General features: G+C 44.9%; 1 protein-coding gene across 1 annotated transcript in view; it reads left to right on the top strand.

Annotated features, from left to right (window-relative positions):
* The window catches only part of INPP5J (inositol polyphosphate-5-phosphatase J), a 55,050-nt gene that overhangs the window by 21,364 nt on the left and 14,761 nt on the right, over window positions 1–18,925 (top strand). The window contains exons 3-6 of the mRNA XM_040352185.1: window positions 3,431–3,538; window positions 3,640–3,748; window positions 8,386–8,502; window positions 14,073–14,248. Coding sequence (XP_040208119.1) covers window positions 3,431–3,538; window positions 3,640–3,748; window positions 8,386–8,502; window positions 14,073–14,248 — 510 coding nt within the window. The remainder of the gene's footprint in view (window positions 1–3,430; window positions 3,539–3,639; window positions 3,749–8,385; window positions 8,503–14,072; window positions 14,249–18,925) is intronic.

The raw sequence follows: 18,925 nt of genomic DNA, 5'->3' as shown, positions 1-18,925 counted from the left end.
CTTGGTAACCGGCTGTGTTGACCCTGGACTTAATGAAGCACAGTGGACCAACACCAGCAGAGGACATGGCTCCCCAAATCAACACAGACTGTGGAAACTTCACACTGGACTTCAAGCTTCTTGCAGTGTGGCTCTCCATTCTTCCTCCATACTCTGGGTCATTGGTTTCCGAATGAGATGCAAAATTTGCTCTCATCAGAAAGGACGTTTTTCTTTAGCCCCGGGAAGACGCTTCTGACGTTTGTTGTTCAGGAGTGGCTTGACAAAAGGAATACGACATTTGAAGCCCATGTCCAGGGTCCGTCTGTGTGTGGTGGCTCTTGATGCACTGACTCCAGCCTCAGTTCACTCCTTGTGAAAGCCCCCAACACTTTTGAATAGCCTTTTCCTGACAATCTTCTCCAGGCTGTGGTCATCCCTGCTGCTTTTGCACCTTTTTCTTCCACACTTTTCCCTTTCACGTAACTCTCTATTAATGTGCTTTGATACAGCACTTTGGGAACGTCCAACTTCTTTTGCAATTACCTTTTGAGGCTTTCCCTCCTTATGGATGGTGTCAATGATGGTTTTCTGCACAACTGTCAGGTCAGCAGTCTTTCCCATGATTGTGATTCCTACTGAACCAGACTGAGAAACCATTTAAAGACTCAGGAACCCTTTGCAGGTGTTATGGCTTAATTAGCTGATTAGAGGGGGACACTTAGAGCCTAGAATATTCCACCTTTTCACAATATTCAAATTTTCTGAGATTGCAGATTTGGGGTTTTCATGAGCTGTAAGCCATAATCATCACAATTATGACAAATCACAACTTAAATTTTCTTGCTTTGCATGTAATGGGCCAGATTCACAAAGAGTTACGCCGGCGTATCAGTAGATACGCCGACGTAACTCGGAATCTAAGCCGTCGTATGTTTAACCACTTAAGCCCCAAGCCTGTTTTTCAGATTCGGCGTTTACAAGACTAAAACAGTTTTTTTGCTATAAAATTGCTTAAAACCCCCAAATATTATATATATATATATTTTTTTTAACACCCTAGAGAATAAAATGACGGTCATCGCAATACTTTTTGTCACACCATATTTGCGCAACGGTCTTACAAGCACACTTTTTTTGGGAAAAAATTCACTTTTTTGAATTAAAAAATAAGACAACAATAAATTTGGCCCAATTTTTTTATATATTGTGAAAGATAATGTTACGCCAAGTAAAATGATACCCAACATGTCACGCTTTAAAATTGCGCCCGCTCGTGGCATGGCGTCAAACTTTTACCCTTAAAAATCTCGATAGGCAACGTTTAAAAAATTCTATAGGTTGCATTTTTTGAGCTACAGAGTAGGTCTAGGGCTATAATTATTGCTCTCGCTCTAATGATCGTGGCGATACCTCACTTGTGTGGTTTGAACACCGTTTTCATATGCGGGCGCTACTCGCGTATGTGTTCGCTTCTGTGCTCGAGCTCGTCGGGACGGGGCGCTTTAAATTTTTTTTTTGTTTTCTTATTTATTTTTATTGATTTTATAATTTTTTACACTGAAATAAAAATTTTTTTTATTACTTTTATTCCTATTACAAGGAATGTAAACATCCCTTGTAATAGAAAAAAGCATGACAGGTCCTCTTAAATATGAGATCTGGGGTCAAAAAGACCTCAGATATCATATTTAGACTTCAATGCAAAAAAAATATGGAAATTTTGTCATTTAAAAAAATGACAACAAAAAAATTGTCTCTTTAAGACGCTGGGCGGGACTGACGTTTTGACGTCACTTCCACCCAGCAAAGCTATGAGGACGGGTGGGGGCCATCTTGCCCTCACTCGAGTCCTCACACACTAGGCAGCAGCACCCGATCTCCTCCGCCGCTACCGACGTCTACGGTAAGAGGCGGAGGGTGCGGGAGAGCGGCGGGAGGGGGGGCCCCTCTCCCGCCACCGATAACGGCGATCTCGCGGCTAATCCGCCGCGGAGACTGCCGTTATCGTTTACACGCCCGCCCACTGAAGAGATGGATACCTCGGTTGTGGCAGCAGCTGCTGCCGTTACCGAGATATCCATCTTTAAAAAGAGGACGTATATATACAGTGGGCGGGCGTTAACCGGTTAAGTGTATGCTCAAACTGAGATACACTTAAACCTACCTAAGATACGATGGCCTGCGCCGTCGTAACTTAGGGTGCAATATTTACGCTGGCCGCTAGGTGGCGCTTCCATTGAGTTTGGCGTAGAATATGCAAATGAGTAGATACGCCGATTCACGAACGTACGCTTGCCCGTCGCAGTAAAGATACGCCGTTTCCGTAAGAGGTATGCCGGCGTAAAGATAAAGCTGCCCCCTAGGTGGCGTAGCCAATGTTGAGTATGGCCGTCGTTCCCGCGTCAACATTTTTAAATTTTACGTCGTTTGCGTAAGTCGTCCGTGAATGGGGCTGGACGTAATTTACGTTCACGTCGAAACCAATACGTCCTTGCGGCGTACTTTGCCGCAATGCACACTGGCATATGTACACGGACGGCGCATGCGCCGTTCGTAAAAAACGGCAATCACGTTGGGTCACCATTCATTTAAATAAAACACGCCCCCCTCATCATTTGAATTACGCGCGCTTACGCCAGCCCCATTTTCGCTACGCCACCGTAACTTAGGAGGCAAGTGCTTTGAGAATACAGCACTTTCCTCTCTGACTTAAGGCGGCGTAGCGTAAATAGAATACGCTACGCCGCCTCAAAGATGCGGCGACCTACGTGAATCTGGCCCAATGAGTCTATCTCATATATTCGTTTCACCTTTTAAGTTGCATTAGTGAAATAAATGAACTTTTGCACGATCTACTCTTTTTTTTCGAGTATCATCTGTATGTACAGTGCAGTGATGATGTCACTGTGAAGTGCAACAATTGTGGTCTTCAACTTTAGCAGCCAATTCTGTTGTGGTGTGGGAGTAGTGAACAGGTCCTGACTGTATATGTTGTGTGTGTGGGGGGGGGGGGGGGGGGGGGCTAAATGGTAGTTTGTGAACTACTTAGAGATGCAATTGTAACTGCTGAGCAACTGAATTTGTCTTTCTGCTCAAACGATACTTGAGTGAATAGCAATCAGACAGGACTATTAGTGGGTGCCATACACTTATCCGATATTGGTAGAGAAGGTCTTCAAAATCTGCTTGTTTGTCTACCTCTAGTGCTTGTCTGGTCTTAAGCCGCCAATAGATAGATTGCAATTTGTCCGGTTCAGCAGAAACCGGACGAATTTCAATCCATGTATGGGCCAGCTGGTTGTATTGATGTTGATGGGGGAATCAAGCAATTTTCTTACCCCCAACCCATGGTTGAAGGAAAAAAATTGGTTAATGTATGGTCTCCTTTAGTAGTACATAGTACTTTATCCAGTCTGGTGATTATCTTATCCGCTGTCTTCTTTCCTAGGGTATATGTTATTACTTGGAATGTTGGATGTGCTGTGCCACCTACAGACCTCACCTCCTTGCTCTGCCTTAATGCTGGAGATGGCAAGACCGATATGTTTGTTATAGGGTGAGATGAATATTTGTGTTCCTCTATTCATGAATATGGCACTGCATAAATAAAATGTAACTGGTGCCATATATAACTCTCCCTTTATTGTCTTTCCATAGGTTACAGGAGGTCAACTCCATGATCAATAAGCGTCTGAAAGATGCGCTCTTTTCGGATCAGTGGAGTGAGCTGTTTATGGATGTGCTGAGTCCATTTAGCTATGTGCTGGTGAGCAACAGGCCAACTTTGTGTGTTCCACAGTCTATCGTCAGCTTTCTATTTACATGTCTCTGACATCTTGCTTACTGTGTATTCAGGTCACCCTCTGTGTATATGGATGTGCTTTACCACAAATTGATTCGTTGGCTTCCATATAGATTTTCTCCTCTCCTGCTGAAGATTGTTTCACACTCTTAATAATTGCTCTTGGTATATCCTTGTCCACTGTCATAACCCATGCTTGGTACATACAGCATGTATGTCTACATACATACTACATATGGTACATACAGTTTTATATTACAGTAGCTTCAGATAACTAGCAGATCATGTGAAATTATTACCCCTAATCTTATTTTTATCTAAACTTAATATGCAGCCTCTTTAACCACTTAAGGACCGGACCAATATGCAGCTAAATGACCCAAAGGGTTTTTACAATTCGGCACTGCGTCGCTTTAACAGACAATTGCGCGGTCGTGCGACGTGGCTCCCAAACAAAATTGGCGTCCTTTTTTCCCCACAAATAGAGCTTTCTTTTGGTGGTATTTGATCACCTCTGCGGTTTTTATTTTTTGCGCTATAAACAAAAATAAAGCGACAATTTTGAAAAAAATGCAATATTTTTTACTTTTTGCTATAATAAATATCCCCCAAAAACATATCTAAAAATTGATTTTTTCCTCAGTTTAGGCCGATACGTATTCGTTTACCTATTTTTTGGTAAAAAAAAAATCGCAATAAGCGTTTATTGATTGGTTTGCGCAAAATTTATAGCGTTTACAAAATAGGGGATAGTTGTATTGCATTTTTGTTAATTATTTTTTTTTTACTACTAATGGCGGCGATCAGCGTTTTTTTTTCGTGACTGCGACATTATGGCGGACACTTTGGACAATTTTGACACATTTTTGGGACCATTGTCATTTTCACAGCAAAAAATGCATTTAAATTGCATTCTTTATTGTGAAAATGACAGTTGCAGTTTGGGAGTTAACCACAGGGGGCGCTGTAGGAGTTAGTGTTGACTTTGTGTGTGTTTACAACTGTAGGGGGGTGTGGCTGTAGGACTGACGTCATCGATCTAGTCTCCCTTATATAAGGGATCACTCGATCGATACGCCGCCACAGTGAAGCACGGGGAAGCCGTGTTTACATACGGCTCTCCCCGTTCTTCAGCTCCGGGGAGCGATCGCGATGGAGCGGCTATAAACGAATAGCCGCGCCGTCGTCCCGGATCGCTCCCCGAGGGGATCCGACCGCCGCATGTAGCAGGGGGGGGGTCCCGATCGGACCCCCGACCCACGTCTAGGCAGGCACGTACAGGTACGTTGATGTGCCTGTCCGTGCCATTCTGCCGACGTATATTTACATGAGGCGGGCGAGAAGAGGTTAAAGGGGTTGTAAAGGTTTGTTTTTTATTTTCTAAATAGGTTACTTTAAGCTAGTGCATTGTTGGTTCACTTACCTTTTCCTTCAGTTTCCCTTCTAAATGTTTTTTTTCTTTGTCTGAATTTCTCACTTCCTGTTCCACCTCAGTAAACTGTTCTGACTGACTTTTCACCGCTCGGATGATGGTGGAAAACTTACTGAGGAGAAACAGTAATGTACAAGAAACAATTGGGAATTACAGATAGCGGAATGGATTTATTGTTTAGTAGACGTCTTGCAACTGTGGGGGATTTAGCCCCCATGGCTCAAATGTAAAACAGAAAAATCAGGTTAAGGTGAAATTGACATTTAATGAGAGTTTGCATAGAATGGTATTCAGTATATTGTATGCAAGTTATGTCTTTATACAGGATAGGTGAGGTTAACAGAATTTACAGAAGTACTTCAGATATACAGTAATTTAAAGAAGATTCCGCTGCATATGATATAGATGTTAACTGACCCTTACTTCACGTGTAAATTAGTAAATTGCCCCCATCCATCATCCACTCCATTATGTCAAGGCTGAACTCCAGGCAAGCAATTAAGTACACAGCTGAATTATACTATCTAATCTGCCAGAATATATGTAACGCTGTGCAGTCGGTCTTGTGATTCAGACATCCCTTCCAGACAGCAACGAAATTAAAGAATATGTCAACCCAAACCGTGATTCTGAGCATGCGCACTGGGATGCGTCCACAGGGACGGCGCATGCGCCGTTCATTATACGTATCTGTCTGAGACTCAGCCCATCATTTGCGTGGGGTCACGCCTCATTTGCATGGCTCACGCCCACTTCCACATACGCCGGCTTACGCCTAGAAAACCCAGCGCAGATTTGGCAGCTTTGTGAATCCAGTGCTTGCCTCTCTGCGCTGCGTCGGCGTAGCGTAAAGAAGATACGCTACGGCGGCATAAATATGCGCCGCTGTTTGTGAATCCGGGCCATAGTGTCTACAAAATAGGGGATAGATTTATGGCAATTTTTTAGTAATGACGGTGATCAGCGATTTTTAGCAGGACTGCGACATTGCGAGGGACAGATCTGACACCTAACTGACATTTTTGACACTTTTTTGGGAACTAGTGACATTATTACAGTGATCAGTGCAATATGAAATATGCACTGACATTGCACTAATGGCACTGGCAGGGAAGGAGTTAACATCAGGGGAACAAAAGGGGTCAACTATGTTGCCACAGTATGTTTCTAACTATGTGGGGGGGATGGGCTGCCTGGACAACACACAGATTTGTCTTCCTGAATAGCAGAAAGAAAGGATCTCTGTGTGATAACAAGATTTGCCTTGTTTACTATGGCAGAACCCCTTTTTGTCACTGTGGGGAACAATCGCGGGCAGCCGGCGGACATCGAGTCCGCTTGACCTGCTGATTGGCTCCCCCACTGGCCAATGGATCGCCGTGTATGAGCTGACATACAGCTACGGCAATTCATGCAGCCGAGCCAACCTGCCGCAGTACAACTGCAGCGGCTGGTTGGCAAGTGGTTAAAGTAATATTAACATCTTGTGTTTTTTTTTGGGGGGGGGGGTTTAAAAGTAACAAATATGTTATACTTACCTGCTCTGTTGCAGTGGTTTTTGCACAGAGCAGCCCAGATCCTCCTCTTCTCGGGTCCCACGCCAGCGCTCCTGGCCCCTCCCTCCTGCCGAGTGCCCCCACAGCTTGCTATGGGGGCACCTACTCTGTGTTCAGACTCAGCTCCACCTCCTCTCTCTCTTCATTGGCTCCCGCTGCTGTGTCAGCCAATAAGGAGAGAGAGTCTCATGCAACATCGCTGGATTGAGATGGGACTCAGGTAAGTATTAGGGTGGCTGCTGCAAACCTTAATTCGCCCGAAAGCAGGGGTTACGAGCATCCGAAAAGCGCTGCTATAACAGCGGTAAAGCGCTGCTAAAATTATAAGCGCTTTACCGCTAACGCCCCCGTGCCCCAGTGTGAAAGTAGCCTTTGTGTGCTCTCCTCTTCTCTGCGACACTCTGGGTTTTGGGCGGGCCCTCATGTTCCTCAGCATGAGGACATCAGACTCCAACCTCAGCTGCTCCTTTACTTAACATGCACATGCGTGGGGAAATGCAAAAATACTTATTTTTTTTTAAAACAGTTCAGCTTTAAGCAGTACAGCTTAGTCAAACCTGGCACAGCATGCAATTGGACAATGAAGGAGCAGCAGACGTTGATGAGGCTGCCCTCTGCTCTACCTTCCTATACACATATTAACAGTGGCCCGGATTCAAAGAGATTTGCCCCTTTTTTACGGAGGCACAGGGCAGCGTTTTTGCCCTGCGCCCCCGCAAATTATCTGCGCTGCGCGCGATTCACGGAGCAGTAGCTCCATAAATTGCGTGTGCGCTCTTTAAAATTGCCCTGCGTAAGGGCGCCTAATGTAAATGATCCCGTAGGGGGCGGGAATCAGTTAAATTAGGCGCGCTCCCGCGCCAAGCGTAGAGCGCATGCTCCGTCGGGAAACTTTCCCGACGTGCATTGCGGCAAATGACGTCGCAAGGACGTCATTTGCTTCCAAGTGAACGTGAATGGCGTCCAGCGCCATTCACAAATCACTTACGCAAACGACGTGAAATTCAAATTTGGCGACGCGGGAACGACGGGTATCCTTTAGCATTGGCTGCCCCTACTATTAGAAGGGGCAGCCTTACGCTAAACACGCCGTACGGAAACGACGTAACTTGCGTACGCAGGGCTCGCGCAACATTGTGAATCGGTGTTAGTATGCAATTTGCATACTATACACTGAGCACAATGGGAGCGCCCCCTAGCGGCCATGCAGCCTAAAATATGCGTGGCATAAGAGCCTTATGCCACGCAGATTTTAGGCTGCAGTGTTCAGGAGCATTCGTAACGCCGGAGCAAGTCAGCAATTGCGCTGCGTAACTATGGTTACGCAGGCGCAATTGCTCTCTGAATCCGGGCCAGTGTTTAGCGTGCTCTTTAAAGTGATAGAATCCTGATCAGCTCAGAGGGTTGCTTTACAATGGATCACAGGAGGTGAATTTCTATTTTTATTTGTGTACGCTAGTCTTTTGTAAAAATATGAGAATAAAAGAATAGATTTTGTTATATCTTCCTTGTCTACAGCTTTAAGAAATGTATTTTACTTACCTTTCCTTAGAAAAGATTTGCCAACTTGTCATTAGTCTTGTCATTTCTATCAATAGTCTTATGTTTCTTAGGTCAGCTCGGTTAGGATGCAAGGTTGCCTATTGTTGGTGTTTGCCAAGTATTTTCACTTGCCCTTTCTGCGTGATGTCCAGACTGACTGCACTAGAACTGGCCTTGGAGGTTATTGGGTAAGCACAACAACTATAGTAATAGACATTACTTTTGTATAAGAATGTACCAACATTACATCACTTGATATTTGCATGCATTAGCATTGGTTTAAAGATTAACCACTTCAGCCCCGGAAGGTTTTACCCACTTCCTGACCAGGCCATTTTTTGCGATTTGGCACTGCGTCGCTTTAACTGAAAATTGCGCAGTCGTGCAATGCTGTACCCAAACAGAATTGATGTCCTTTTTTTCCCACAAATAGATCTTTCTTTTGTTGGTATTTGATCACCTCTGCGGTTTTTATTTTTTGTGCTATAAACTTTTACTAGTAATGGCGGTGATTAGCGATTTTTAGCGGAACTGCGACATTGCAGCGGACACTTTTGAGACTTTTTTGAGACCAGTGACATTTATACAGCGATCAGTGCTATAAAAATGCACTAATAACTGTATAAATGTGACTTGCAGGGAAGGGGTTAACACTAGGGGGCGATCAAGGGGTTAAATGTGTTCCCTGAGATGTGTTTCTAACTGTGGGAGTGTAAAGCCTCATACACACGATCGGACTTCCATCTGACTTTTCCGTAGATTTTGCTCCGAATGGGCGTTGGCCGTGAATTTGTTTTGCATACACACGGCAGGACTTTTTCAGCCACCTTTCACCAAATCGCGTGTTTTTTTTAAGCTCTTTACGGCCACCCTTTGGGCAACTTCTGCTATTGTTTTCTGATCTTTAGCATTGGTTCTGAGCATGTGTGTTTGTACTTTGGACTTTAGTCCGATGGATTTGTGTACACACGATCGGATTATGCTCCAATCGGACATTTGTTCTCGAAAAGTTTGAGAGCATACACAGCGAACATTTTTTTCCGATGAAAAAGCAAAAACAATTGTCCGATGGAGCGTATAGACCAGGGATCTTCAAACTACGGCCCTCCAGCTGTTGCGGAACTACAAGTCCCATGAGGCATTGTAAAACTCTGACATTCACAGACATGACTAGGCATGATGGGAATTGTAGTTCCTGAACAACTGGAGGGCCATAGTTTGAGGACCCCTGGTATAGACGGTCGGATTGTCCATTTGTCCAATCAAACAGGTCCGTCGGACATTTGTTGTCAAAAAGTCTGATCATGTGTATGGGCCTTTACACTGAAGGAAAAGAGAGATCGTGATTCAGCTTAGCAGAAAAACAAGATCTCTCAATTTCCTCCCTGACAGATGATGCTTTGTTTACATCGGCACACTGCTGATCTGTCTCTCCTGTGAATAATCGGCGGGTCGCGTTGGCCATCACGGCTGCCGGACCCACTGATTGGCTCCAGCTGTGTCCAATCACAGCGGGAGCATCGTGCCTGGCGGCGCACACCCCAAACCCGCATGCACGAAATCACGTACAGGTATGTGATTTTGTGCAACCAGGCCGCCCTGCCGCAGTAAATGTACGCGGGCGGTCCGGAAGTGGTTAGGTAACTTTACAAGTCTTCATGAATCAATTCCTGGCATGTCACAATATACAGCACCGGTATAATTTTTCAAAAAATCCCCACCCTTTATCATTAAAAAACATCCTTGAGTTCCAGTGCAGTGACTTTGTCTAGGCTGAGATGATGTCATGAGCAAGCAGGCAGGAGGAAGCATTTCCCCAGTCTCTTCTCCCTTAGTGATCACAATGTTTATGCAAGCTAACCTACTAAGAGTTAAGCCCTGTACACAAGATCAGTCCATCCGATGAGAACGGTCCGGAGGACCATTGTCATAGGTTAACCTATGAAGCTGACTGATGGTCTGATGTGCCTACACACCATCAGATAAAAAAAGGATTGAGTCCAACGTGGTGAAGTAAAACACAACGACGTGCAGAGAAAAATTAAGTTCAATGCTTCCCAGCATGCGTCGACTTGATTCTGAGCATGCGCGGGTTTTTACCGATGCTTTTGCGTACTAACCATCGGTTTTACCTATCGGTTAGCATCCATCGGTTCAATTTTAAAGCACGTTCTAAATTTTTGGACCGAAGGATAACTGACCGATGGGGCCCACACACGGTCGGTTTGGTCCGATGAAAAGGTCTTTCAGTCCGTTTTCATCGGTTTTGACCGACCGTGTGTACGCGGCTTTAGTGGTTAAAGGAACTCTGCACACACACTCTATTCACGTTTATACCTTTGTATCCCCTCCACAGATATAAATGTCATTACACATTTGTAATAAGAGATGGAGGAGAGGTTTTGCATACACATACTGTGTGCTCAGCGCTATTGTTGTAGGCCGTATAAATAGATGGCATTCTCTAAGCTGTTATCCAAGTTACACATTAACACATATGGTCTAGTAAATGTTTCAGTTTCCTAAAGCAAACAAGAAAACCAACCTGGGCAATTTAAACTGGGCATAAAAAAAATACACAAGGCGAGGTTGGCCGCACGTTCTTCTACATCCCAGCCTTCTCATTGGTCTTTTTATTTGATTGGCATCTTCAATGACTAATACCTGATTGGATTTTTAGAGGAAAACTTTAGTGGTGCATATAACACTTAGCTTCTGTCTCTTGATCTAACTGGCGGTTTTTCATGAATGCAATATATCATATGCAATTTGCCAATTTTAAGATTTGTTGGAGTTATTTTAAAGCAGTACTAAACCCAAAACCAAAAATGTAATATATTGCACCTTACCAATCAGTAGTGGCTGCTTTCGTTTTCTTTTTTTAGGCTTTTCCCCCTCTGTTTTCACCTGATCTAGTCAGTAACATACCTCCTGTCCCCGCTCTGAATGAAAGGGTATAGGGGCACCTATGGACAACAGCATTGTCAGTCTGGGGGGGAGGGGAGTGTGCTAGCAGATTTAAATACACTAACAAATTTAAGCTTAACTCCAGCTAACACTTTATAAGCAGTTACAGCAAATATAAACAAACATAATTGAAATCCGATTGTTGTAAGCACCCCTGTTATTGTTAAATGGTTTGTTTCACCTCTGTAACTGATACATTCTGCTGGAGAGCTTGTTCTTTTGAAAATAATGGACTTACTGATGACTATAGAAGAAAGAAAGCCTAAAAAAAAGAAAATAAATGCAGAAATCACATCTAAGGAATGGTAAACTGCAATATAATAAATGTTTGCTTCTAGGTTTAATACCACTTTAACTTACCACACACGTAATCAGATTGGGTAATCTTTGTGCAAGCTTCATGAGATTTTGAAGTTGATTTATTTAAGTCAAATAGATTATTCGCTTTGTTAGGACATTTTCTACTTGCTTAGTTAACGAGGTGAAATTCTGCTGACTTCAATTATTAAATCATTTTCAAGGATTTTTTCTTTTATTTTCTTTGCACGTGACTGGGTACTCTTCAAAGTAAATTTCCATCTCATTATCTCAGCTAAGGAAAACTTCTCTTGTAAAGTGAAAATGTTCTTGTAAAGCGAACAGCCTATTTGCTTTTAGTAAATCATCCTCTAAATCTCCAGGAGCTTGCACAAAGGAGCGCAACCCCTTAATGTAAGTGCCTGCCCATTCAATATGTTCAATCTTTACCCAGTCAATAGGCTATTGTACTGTCTGAATCTTGGTAAACCTAAAGGGCAGTACACACGGGCCGAATATCAGGCAGTATTGAACCGGCCGGCATTAAGCCTGTGTGTACTGCTGCTGGTCTGACAGAATCTGGTCGAACATTCGGCTTTTGTCGAAGGAGCATGACCAAAAAAGGCGATGATGGGTTGAACGCAAAAAAAAAAAAAAAGATAGTGTGTACTAGGCTTTAAGGAGATTGTACAAACATGTTGTAAAAGGGATGCACCGATATCGGAATGGTGCCCATACCAAGCATTTGGGCGAGTATCGGCACTCGCCCAAATGCTCCCGATACTAAAACCAATACTTAGCAGTGCGATTTGCATTGATAAAAAAATGAATGGGCGCAAATCGCACTGCAAAGAATCACATGCGATTTAAACAGGAATGTGGGGCCATTCCTCTCTGAATGGCATGCAATTTCCCCACCGCTCCTGTGTGTGTGTATAGAAAGGGATTAAAGCGCCATCTAGTGGGCTGTTGAAAAATTATTGGGACAGTACATAGAGCCTGCATGCACAGGCCGTTATGCCGCGTACACACCATCACTGGTGAAAAAAAAAGACGTTTTTAAAAACGTCACTTTAAATGACCGTGTGTGGGGGAAAACGTTGTTTTATGTCTTGTGAAAAACGACAAAAAAATTGAAGCATGCTTCAATTTTATGTGTCGTTTTTCAAAACGTCGTTTTTTACTTCACAATTGACCGTGTGTAGCAAAAAACGACGTTTAAAACAACGTTTTTACACCCGCGCATGCCCAGAAGCTAGTTATGAAGCGAGCTTCAATGGAAAAACGTGGTGAACGTAACCTCGCTTTGCTAGAGCATTGTGAAAAAACGATGGTGTGTAGGCAACATCGTTTTTGAAAATTGAAGTTTCAAAAACGTCGTTTTTTACTTCACAGAAAATGACGTTTTTTTCATCACATAAAATGATAGTGTGTACGCGGCATTAGAGGTGCTCACAGGGCCCAGCTGGCATCACTTCCACCCTATCCCCACGGGGGTCCCGGAAAATTCTCCTCCAACCCTGGGAGCACCTCCACAACCCTGATTTGCTACCTTTGGCACCTATGTAGATTATTTTGCATGTACTGTGAGTTCTAACATTTTTTTTAACTGCCCACTAGATGACGCTTTTCCCGTTTTATACACACACATAGGAGCAGTGGGAGAAATCCCATGCGATTCAGACAGAAATCACACTGCATTCCTGTTCATATCGCATGCAATTCTTTGTAGTGCACATTTTTGTATTGGTATCGGTGCTCGGTATCAGCGAGTACTTGACTGAAAGTATCGGTACTTTTCCTTGCCGATAAAAAAAAAACGGGATCGGTGCAACCCTATGTTGCTTTAGTACAAGGTTCTCCAAACTACGGCCCTCCTGCTGTTGCGGAACTACACGTCCCATGAGGCATTGTAAAACTGACATTCACAGACATGACTAGGCATGATTTGCAGTTCCCTAACAACTGGAAGAACATAGTTTGGAGACCCCAGGCTTGAAATCTATTACCAACTAATGATGGAGATGCTGCATTTTATCTAGCAGACGGCGTGTAATTTGAGTTTTTACTGCGGTACCCGAGAGAGGAAAAGACCCAGCTGGCAGTTGCAGAATATTATAGATGGTTGCATTTTAAATTGGAAAAGTAACTTTGCTAGCATCATATTTCAGAATGAATTGCATTGCAGTTATAGAAGTCAAATACATTTCTGTAAAAATGAGTTACACTGTGAGGTTGATTTACTAAAGGCATTAAATATGCTGTTCACTTTGCAGGAGAAGTTGTACTTTGTAAAAAAAAAAAAAAAAAAAATTAACATTTTTTTTTGCTTGCATATGATTGGATGATAGAAGTCAGCGCAGCTTCCCCACATTTGCCAAGCTCACTTGCCTTTAGTAAATCTACCAATTTAATAATAAATAATCATAGTTTGTGAATACTTTGGACCCAGTGCTGTTATTTATAGCCAGATTCTTCTTTGTTTCCTTTTTAGGGTAACAAAGGTGGAGTTAGCATTCGATTGTCCTTGTTTGGTCACATGGTGTGTTTCCTGAACTGCCATTTGCCAGCCCACATGGAGAATTCAGACCAGCGTGTGGATAATTTTGAGAGCATCCTTCAGCTTCAGCAGTTCCAGGGGCCCCTGGCTAATGGTGTGCTGGACCATGAGTATGTTCCTTCCCTGAGACACACAGATCAATACATCACGTTCACTCTTCTAGATAATCATTTCACATTTTCTATTGTTCAGTAAGATATATAAAAAGTGGAAACTAGATAGGGATCTTGCAAAAGCATTTGACACATTTACCCATAAACGTTTACTGTACAAAGTAAGGTCCGTTGGCATGGACCATAGGGTGAGTACATGGATTGAAAACTATCTACAAGGGTGAGTTCAGAGGGTGGTGATAAATGGGAAATACTCGGAATGGTCAGGGGTGGGTAGTGGGGTCCCCCAGGGTTCTGTGCTGGGACCAGTCCTGTTTAATTTGTTCATAAATGATCTGGAGGATGGGATAAACAGTTCAATCTCCATATTTGCAGACAATACTAAGCTAAGCAAGGCAATAACTTATCCACAGGATGTGGAAACCTTGCAAAAAGATCTGAACAAATGAATGGGGTGGGCAACTACATGGCAAATGAGGTTTAATGTGGAAAAATTTCAAATAATGCATTTGGGTGGCAAAAATATGAATGCAATCTATTCACTAGGGAGAGAACCTCTGGGGGAATCTACTCAATCTAGGATGGAAAATGTGCATGGTCCCTGAGCTTGCTCAGTTTGCTGACATAGATCAGCAGGGAGCATGCATATTTAAAGAGATGTTGGAGATTCTTTCTACCATATCACACTGGAAAACGCTGCAGGATTCCTTCATTTGTGTTAATCTTTCCGAGCACTTCATGGTGTGTGTGTGTGATTGGAGCTGTGATATTGCAATGTGCTATATGGAAATTACTATTTTGGGGCTGCTTGCATTAAATTAGCCAGATGAGCGGAGCAATATATTGATTTATTTTCTCATTTTCATTTATATCACAAAGGTTGAAGGTGAACTTGTTAGAAGGCTGGCCGGAGGAGGAGTCTGGGGGAGTATATATCCTCCCTCCTCTGGCGTGTCCCTCGTCGGCTCGTCTTCCTTTGGCTTCCCTTTTGGCTTGCTGCCATACCTCTGGGCTCGGTAGATGTCTGGGGGCCCAACTGCAACTTTCATGCTTGTCACATTTGGCCAGTTCTGTGCATGCACCTATTTCTCATGTAGGCTGCAGTTGGTGTCTAAGGGGGGGGGGGGGTGCATCAGTGCGGGGGGGGTGGCGGATGTTGCGGGGGCGTCCGGCTTAGCCGCATGGTCCATTGGCGTTCTGTCAGTATGGTCATGTTTGTCATGTGTTTTGTTTGTCTCAGGTCTGGTGTTGTAGTCCATTCAGGGGTTGGGGGGAGGCTGTGCCAGGGGGGTGGATTTCTGTGCTGTGTCATGGCATGTCACGGCTGTGGGGGGGGAGGGGGGCGCAGCACCTAGTTAGCTTGCAAGTATGGAATCTTCACTAGCTCCTTGCCGTGCGACTGTGGAGGGACCTTGGGGGGCTCGGATCCGCCTTCAGGCACTGCGCCATGTGCTCGTCGGGGGGGGGGGGGCCTTACTGCCGCACTGGGCATTTCATAGGGGGCGCTGGAGCTGGGGTTGCAGGGGGGTTGTCATTTCAGGTTATTGACCACATTTCATTTCTTTTCTGTCATAACCATATCATTCAGTCATTTCAATGCTGGTGCATGTGGTATTATTTTTTCAGGTGGATTTCAGTGTTTCTCTCTGAGTCAGAAGGTGCGTACGTATGCTTGCTTTCATGGGTTCAGGTAGTTTTGCTCAGGTCCAGTTGCTTTCAGGATCTGTCACGTCTACAGTTCCGTACAGGCTGAGGTTTCGTTTAAATGATTGTTTGGACCACAATCTTCTCGCCCGTATATCACATGTCTGGTGTTGCATCATCATTTCTCTTGTTACGTATACCCACCACGACCTGTGGGTATCGTAGCCCTGAGTGTTCGTTTGTAATTGCCTGTTGTCGCGCTGCAGGTTGCTCGGGCTCGCTCATTTCATTTATCATAGCTTGTTTGGGTCACGTTCAGTAGATTGCGCGCTATTGGTCTGCCATCGCTGCGGTCACGTATTTGTACTTTTAGGGGGTGCTATGACGTTTCATTTTCATTTTTCATTGTCTGAAGTTTGTTTTCCTTATATTTCATTATGTCTCATGTGGCAGAAAGCGAGGAGTTCTCATTTGTCCCACCTACTCCGCGTAGTGGTTCGGAGCATGGAAGTGCACCTTCTTTAGGGAGTTGGACTGTGCCCAGACTCATTGCTGAACTACGTCGCAAGGGCATTTCTTTCCCGTCAACAGCGAGGAAAGCGGAACTTTTTAGGTTATGTTTCCCATCTCTTTCGCAGTCACCACCTTCCACCAGCGATGAACATGCGTCGGGGCACAACTCGTTGGTTCAGATTCAACACGCTGTCTACCTCCATGGTGCAGTTGCAAGAAAGGATGGAGGTGATTGAGGCCCGGGCCTCAGCTAGTGCAGTGGTACCAGCCAGCGCTGAGGTGGTTGCAGCACCCACAGTGTCTGCGCTCCCAAGCCCAGATGCAGGTAATGTCACAGCTTTACCTTCAGCGTTGGCTGCTCCACCTATGGTGTCACCGACCCATTTCATCCCAGCCAATATCAAGAAGGATATCTTGGAAGGGAAGAATGTTAATTTGGCCTCCCTGCTCATAGCAGCCCAGGATGTTTCAGAGAACAAGTCTTTTGCTTGTGGGGAGGTGTTAGTGGTACTGAAAACCAAAGATCCCAGGCTCAGTCGCAAACTCAGTGTACCGGAGTTTGTGCTGGCATTTGGCATTTTCAGAGACATTGTCTGTTCGGTTAGTCCAGGTTGGAGGGAAGAATTGGATTTGTACCTTCACAAGGTTGTGGATTTGGCACATAAGTACGGTGGCTCAATCTTTTATGATTATCACCGGTCCTTTGCGGCTAAAGTGGCGGCCACCTGGGCTCATTTCCAGGTGGTGTCATGGTGGGGCAGCGTTGACATGGAGCTCTTTTGTAGGCATTTGGCCAATCAGAAGTCTCCGGTATGTGCCAGCTGCCAGTCTTCAGCTCACACCACAGCCTGGTGTCCAAATGGTGAGTCCCCTAGTCAGGTGGGGTCCTCCAAGCAGGTGGCAGGGGGGTCTGCGGGACCCCCAGGGCAGGTGGACAAGATGGGTAGACCCATCCGTTGTCTGGGGGAAGCTCAGCTGTGCAATAACTACAATTATTCGGGTTGCAATTACAACCAATGCAGGTTATTGCACGTTTGCGCCAACTGCTTCAGAGCTCACCCTAAGTCCGCCTGTCTGGTCAAGCCGCTTGGTACGTCCTGACTATGCCGAATCAATATCTCCTTGCTGAGGGATTCCCTGGATGACCACCCATCACCAGCGCCGCGGTTAGACAGTTTTTGCTGGAGGGGTTTTCCACAGGTTTTCATACTGGCCTCATCACCCTTCCAACATAGACGTTTGAATGCAACAATTTGATGTCGGCAGAGAATAACCCTGCCATTGTCGATGAGTTGCTGCAGGCGGAGCTCTCCAAAGGGTTCTTGATCGGTCCGTTTCTGTCATCGCCTTTTTGCATGTGGAGGGTTAGCCCCATTGGGGTTGTCTCTGGGAAGTTTTCCAATAAATTTTCGTTTGATTTACGATTTGTCCGCGCCTCATTAATCTTACATTCCTAGCCTCAATTCTCTCATCCCCTCCGAGGAATTTTCGCTGAAGTATTCGTCAGTTGATTTGGCTATCCAGCACATCCTACAGTTAGGTAGGGGTGCTTGGCTTTCCAAAGCCGACATTACTGACATGTTCAAGCTGCTCCCCATCAGTCCTGCACTCTGGCAATGGCATGGCATCAAGTGGCGAGGGCAGTATTTTTTCGCCACTAAGGTAACGCTTGGGTCTAAAAGCAGTCCGTTTTTGTTTGACACCTTTGCCCAGGCGCTGCATTGGATTCTGGATAACTGTGGTGGTTGTCAGAGGGTTATTCATTATCTCAACGACTTCCTTTTGTTGGAAGACCCTGGGGACCCGCCCAGGGATCTGCAGGTGCTCACGGGATTGTTTTCGGGTTTAAATGTCCCCCTAGCGGCTCATAAGATGGAAGGTCCAGCCAAAGTCATCACCTTTTTGGGGATCACGCTGGACTCCAATCTCATGGTTGCTAGTCTGCCCGTGGGGAAATTGGTCAGGATTCACCAGGTCATCCATCGGTTTGTCCGTTCCCCGTGTTCCAAGAGGGACTTGCAGTCCCTGTTGGGGATGCTAAACCATGCCATGAGGATCATTCCTCAGGGTAGGGCGATTGTGTCCTGATTACTGGCTCTTCAGGATTCGGATTTGCCGGTCAAGCTGCTAGCAGACGTCCAAGGCGATTTGATCACGTGTGATTGGAATGGTATCTCCATGTTTATCCCGCATCCAACAGATTGTTCCCCCGAGTTTTTTCAGATGCCGCCGCTTCGGTCGGTTTTTCTGACATTTTTGGTCAGGAATGGTAGGCCAGCCGTTGGCCCCCAGAGGTGTTCCATCTGCCGAAGTTTGCTCTCAATTCGGCATTGTTTGAAATGTACCCAATCCTGGCGGCAGCAGTCACTTGGGGCCCTTGTTGGTCGGGCAACTCAGTCATATTCTTTACGGATAATTTGGCTACAGCCAAAATTATCAATAAAGGTAGATCAGGGTCCCTTTTAATCATATCTTTCATGCGCAGGCTGACTTGGCTGGGCTTGACGTATAAATTTC

This window comes from Rana temporaria, chromosome 1 (assembly GCF_905171775.1).
Source record: "Rana temporaria chromosome 1, aRanTem1.1, whole genome shotgun sequence".
Lineage (NCBI taxonomy): Eukaryota > Metazoa > Chordata > Amphibia > Anura > Ranidae > Rana > Rana temporaria.
Note: the sequence above shows the minus strand (reverse complement) of the source record. Positions and strands in the feature narration are given on the sequence as shown.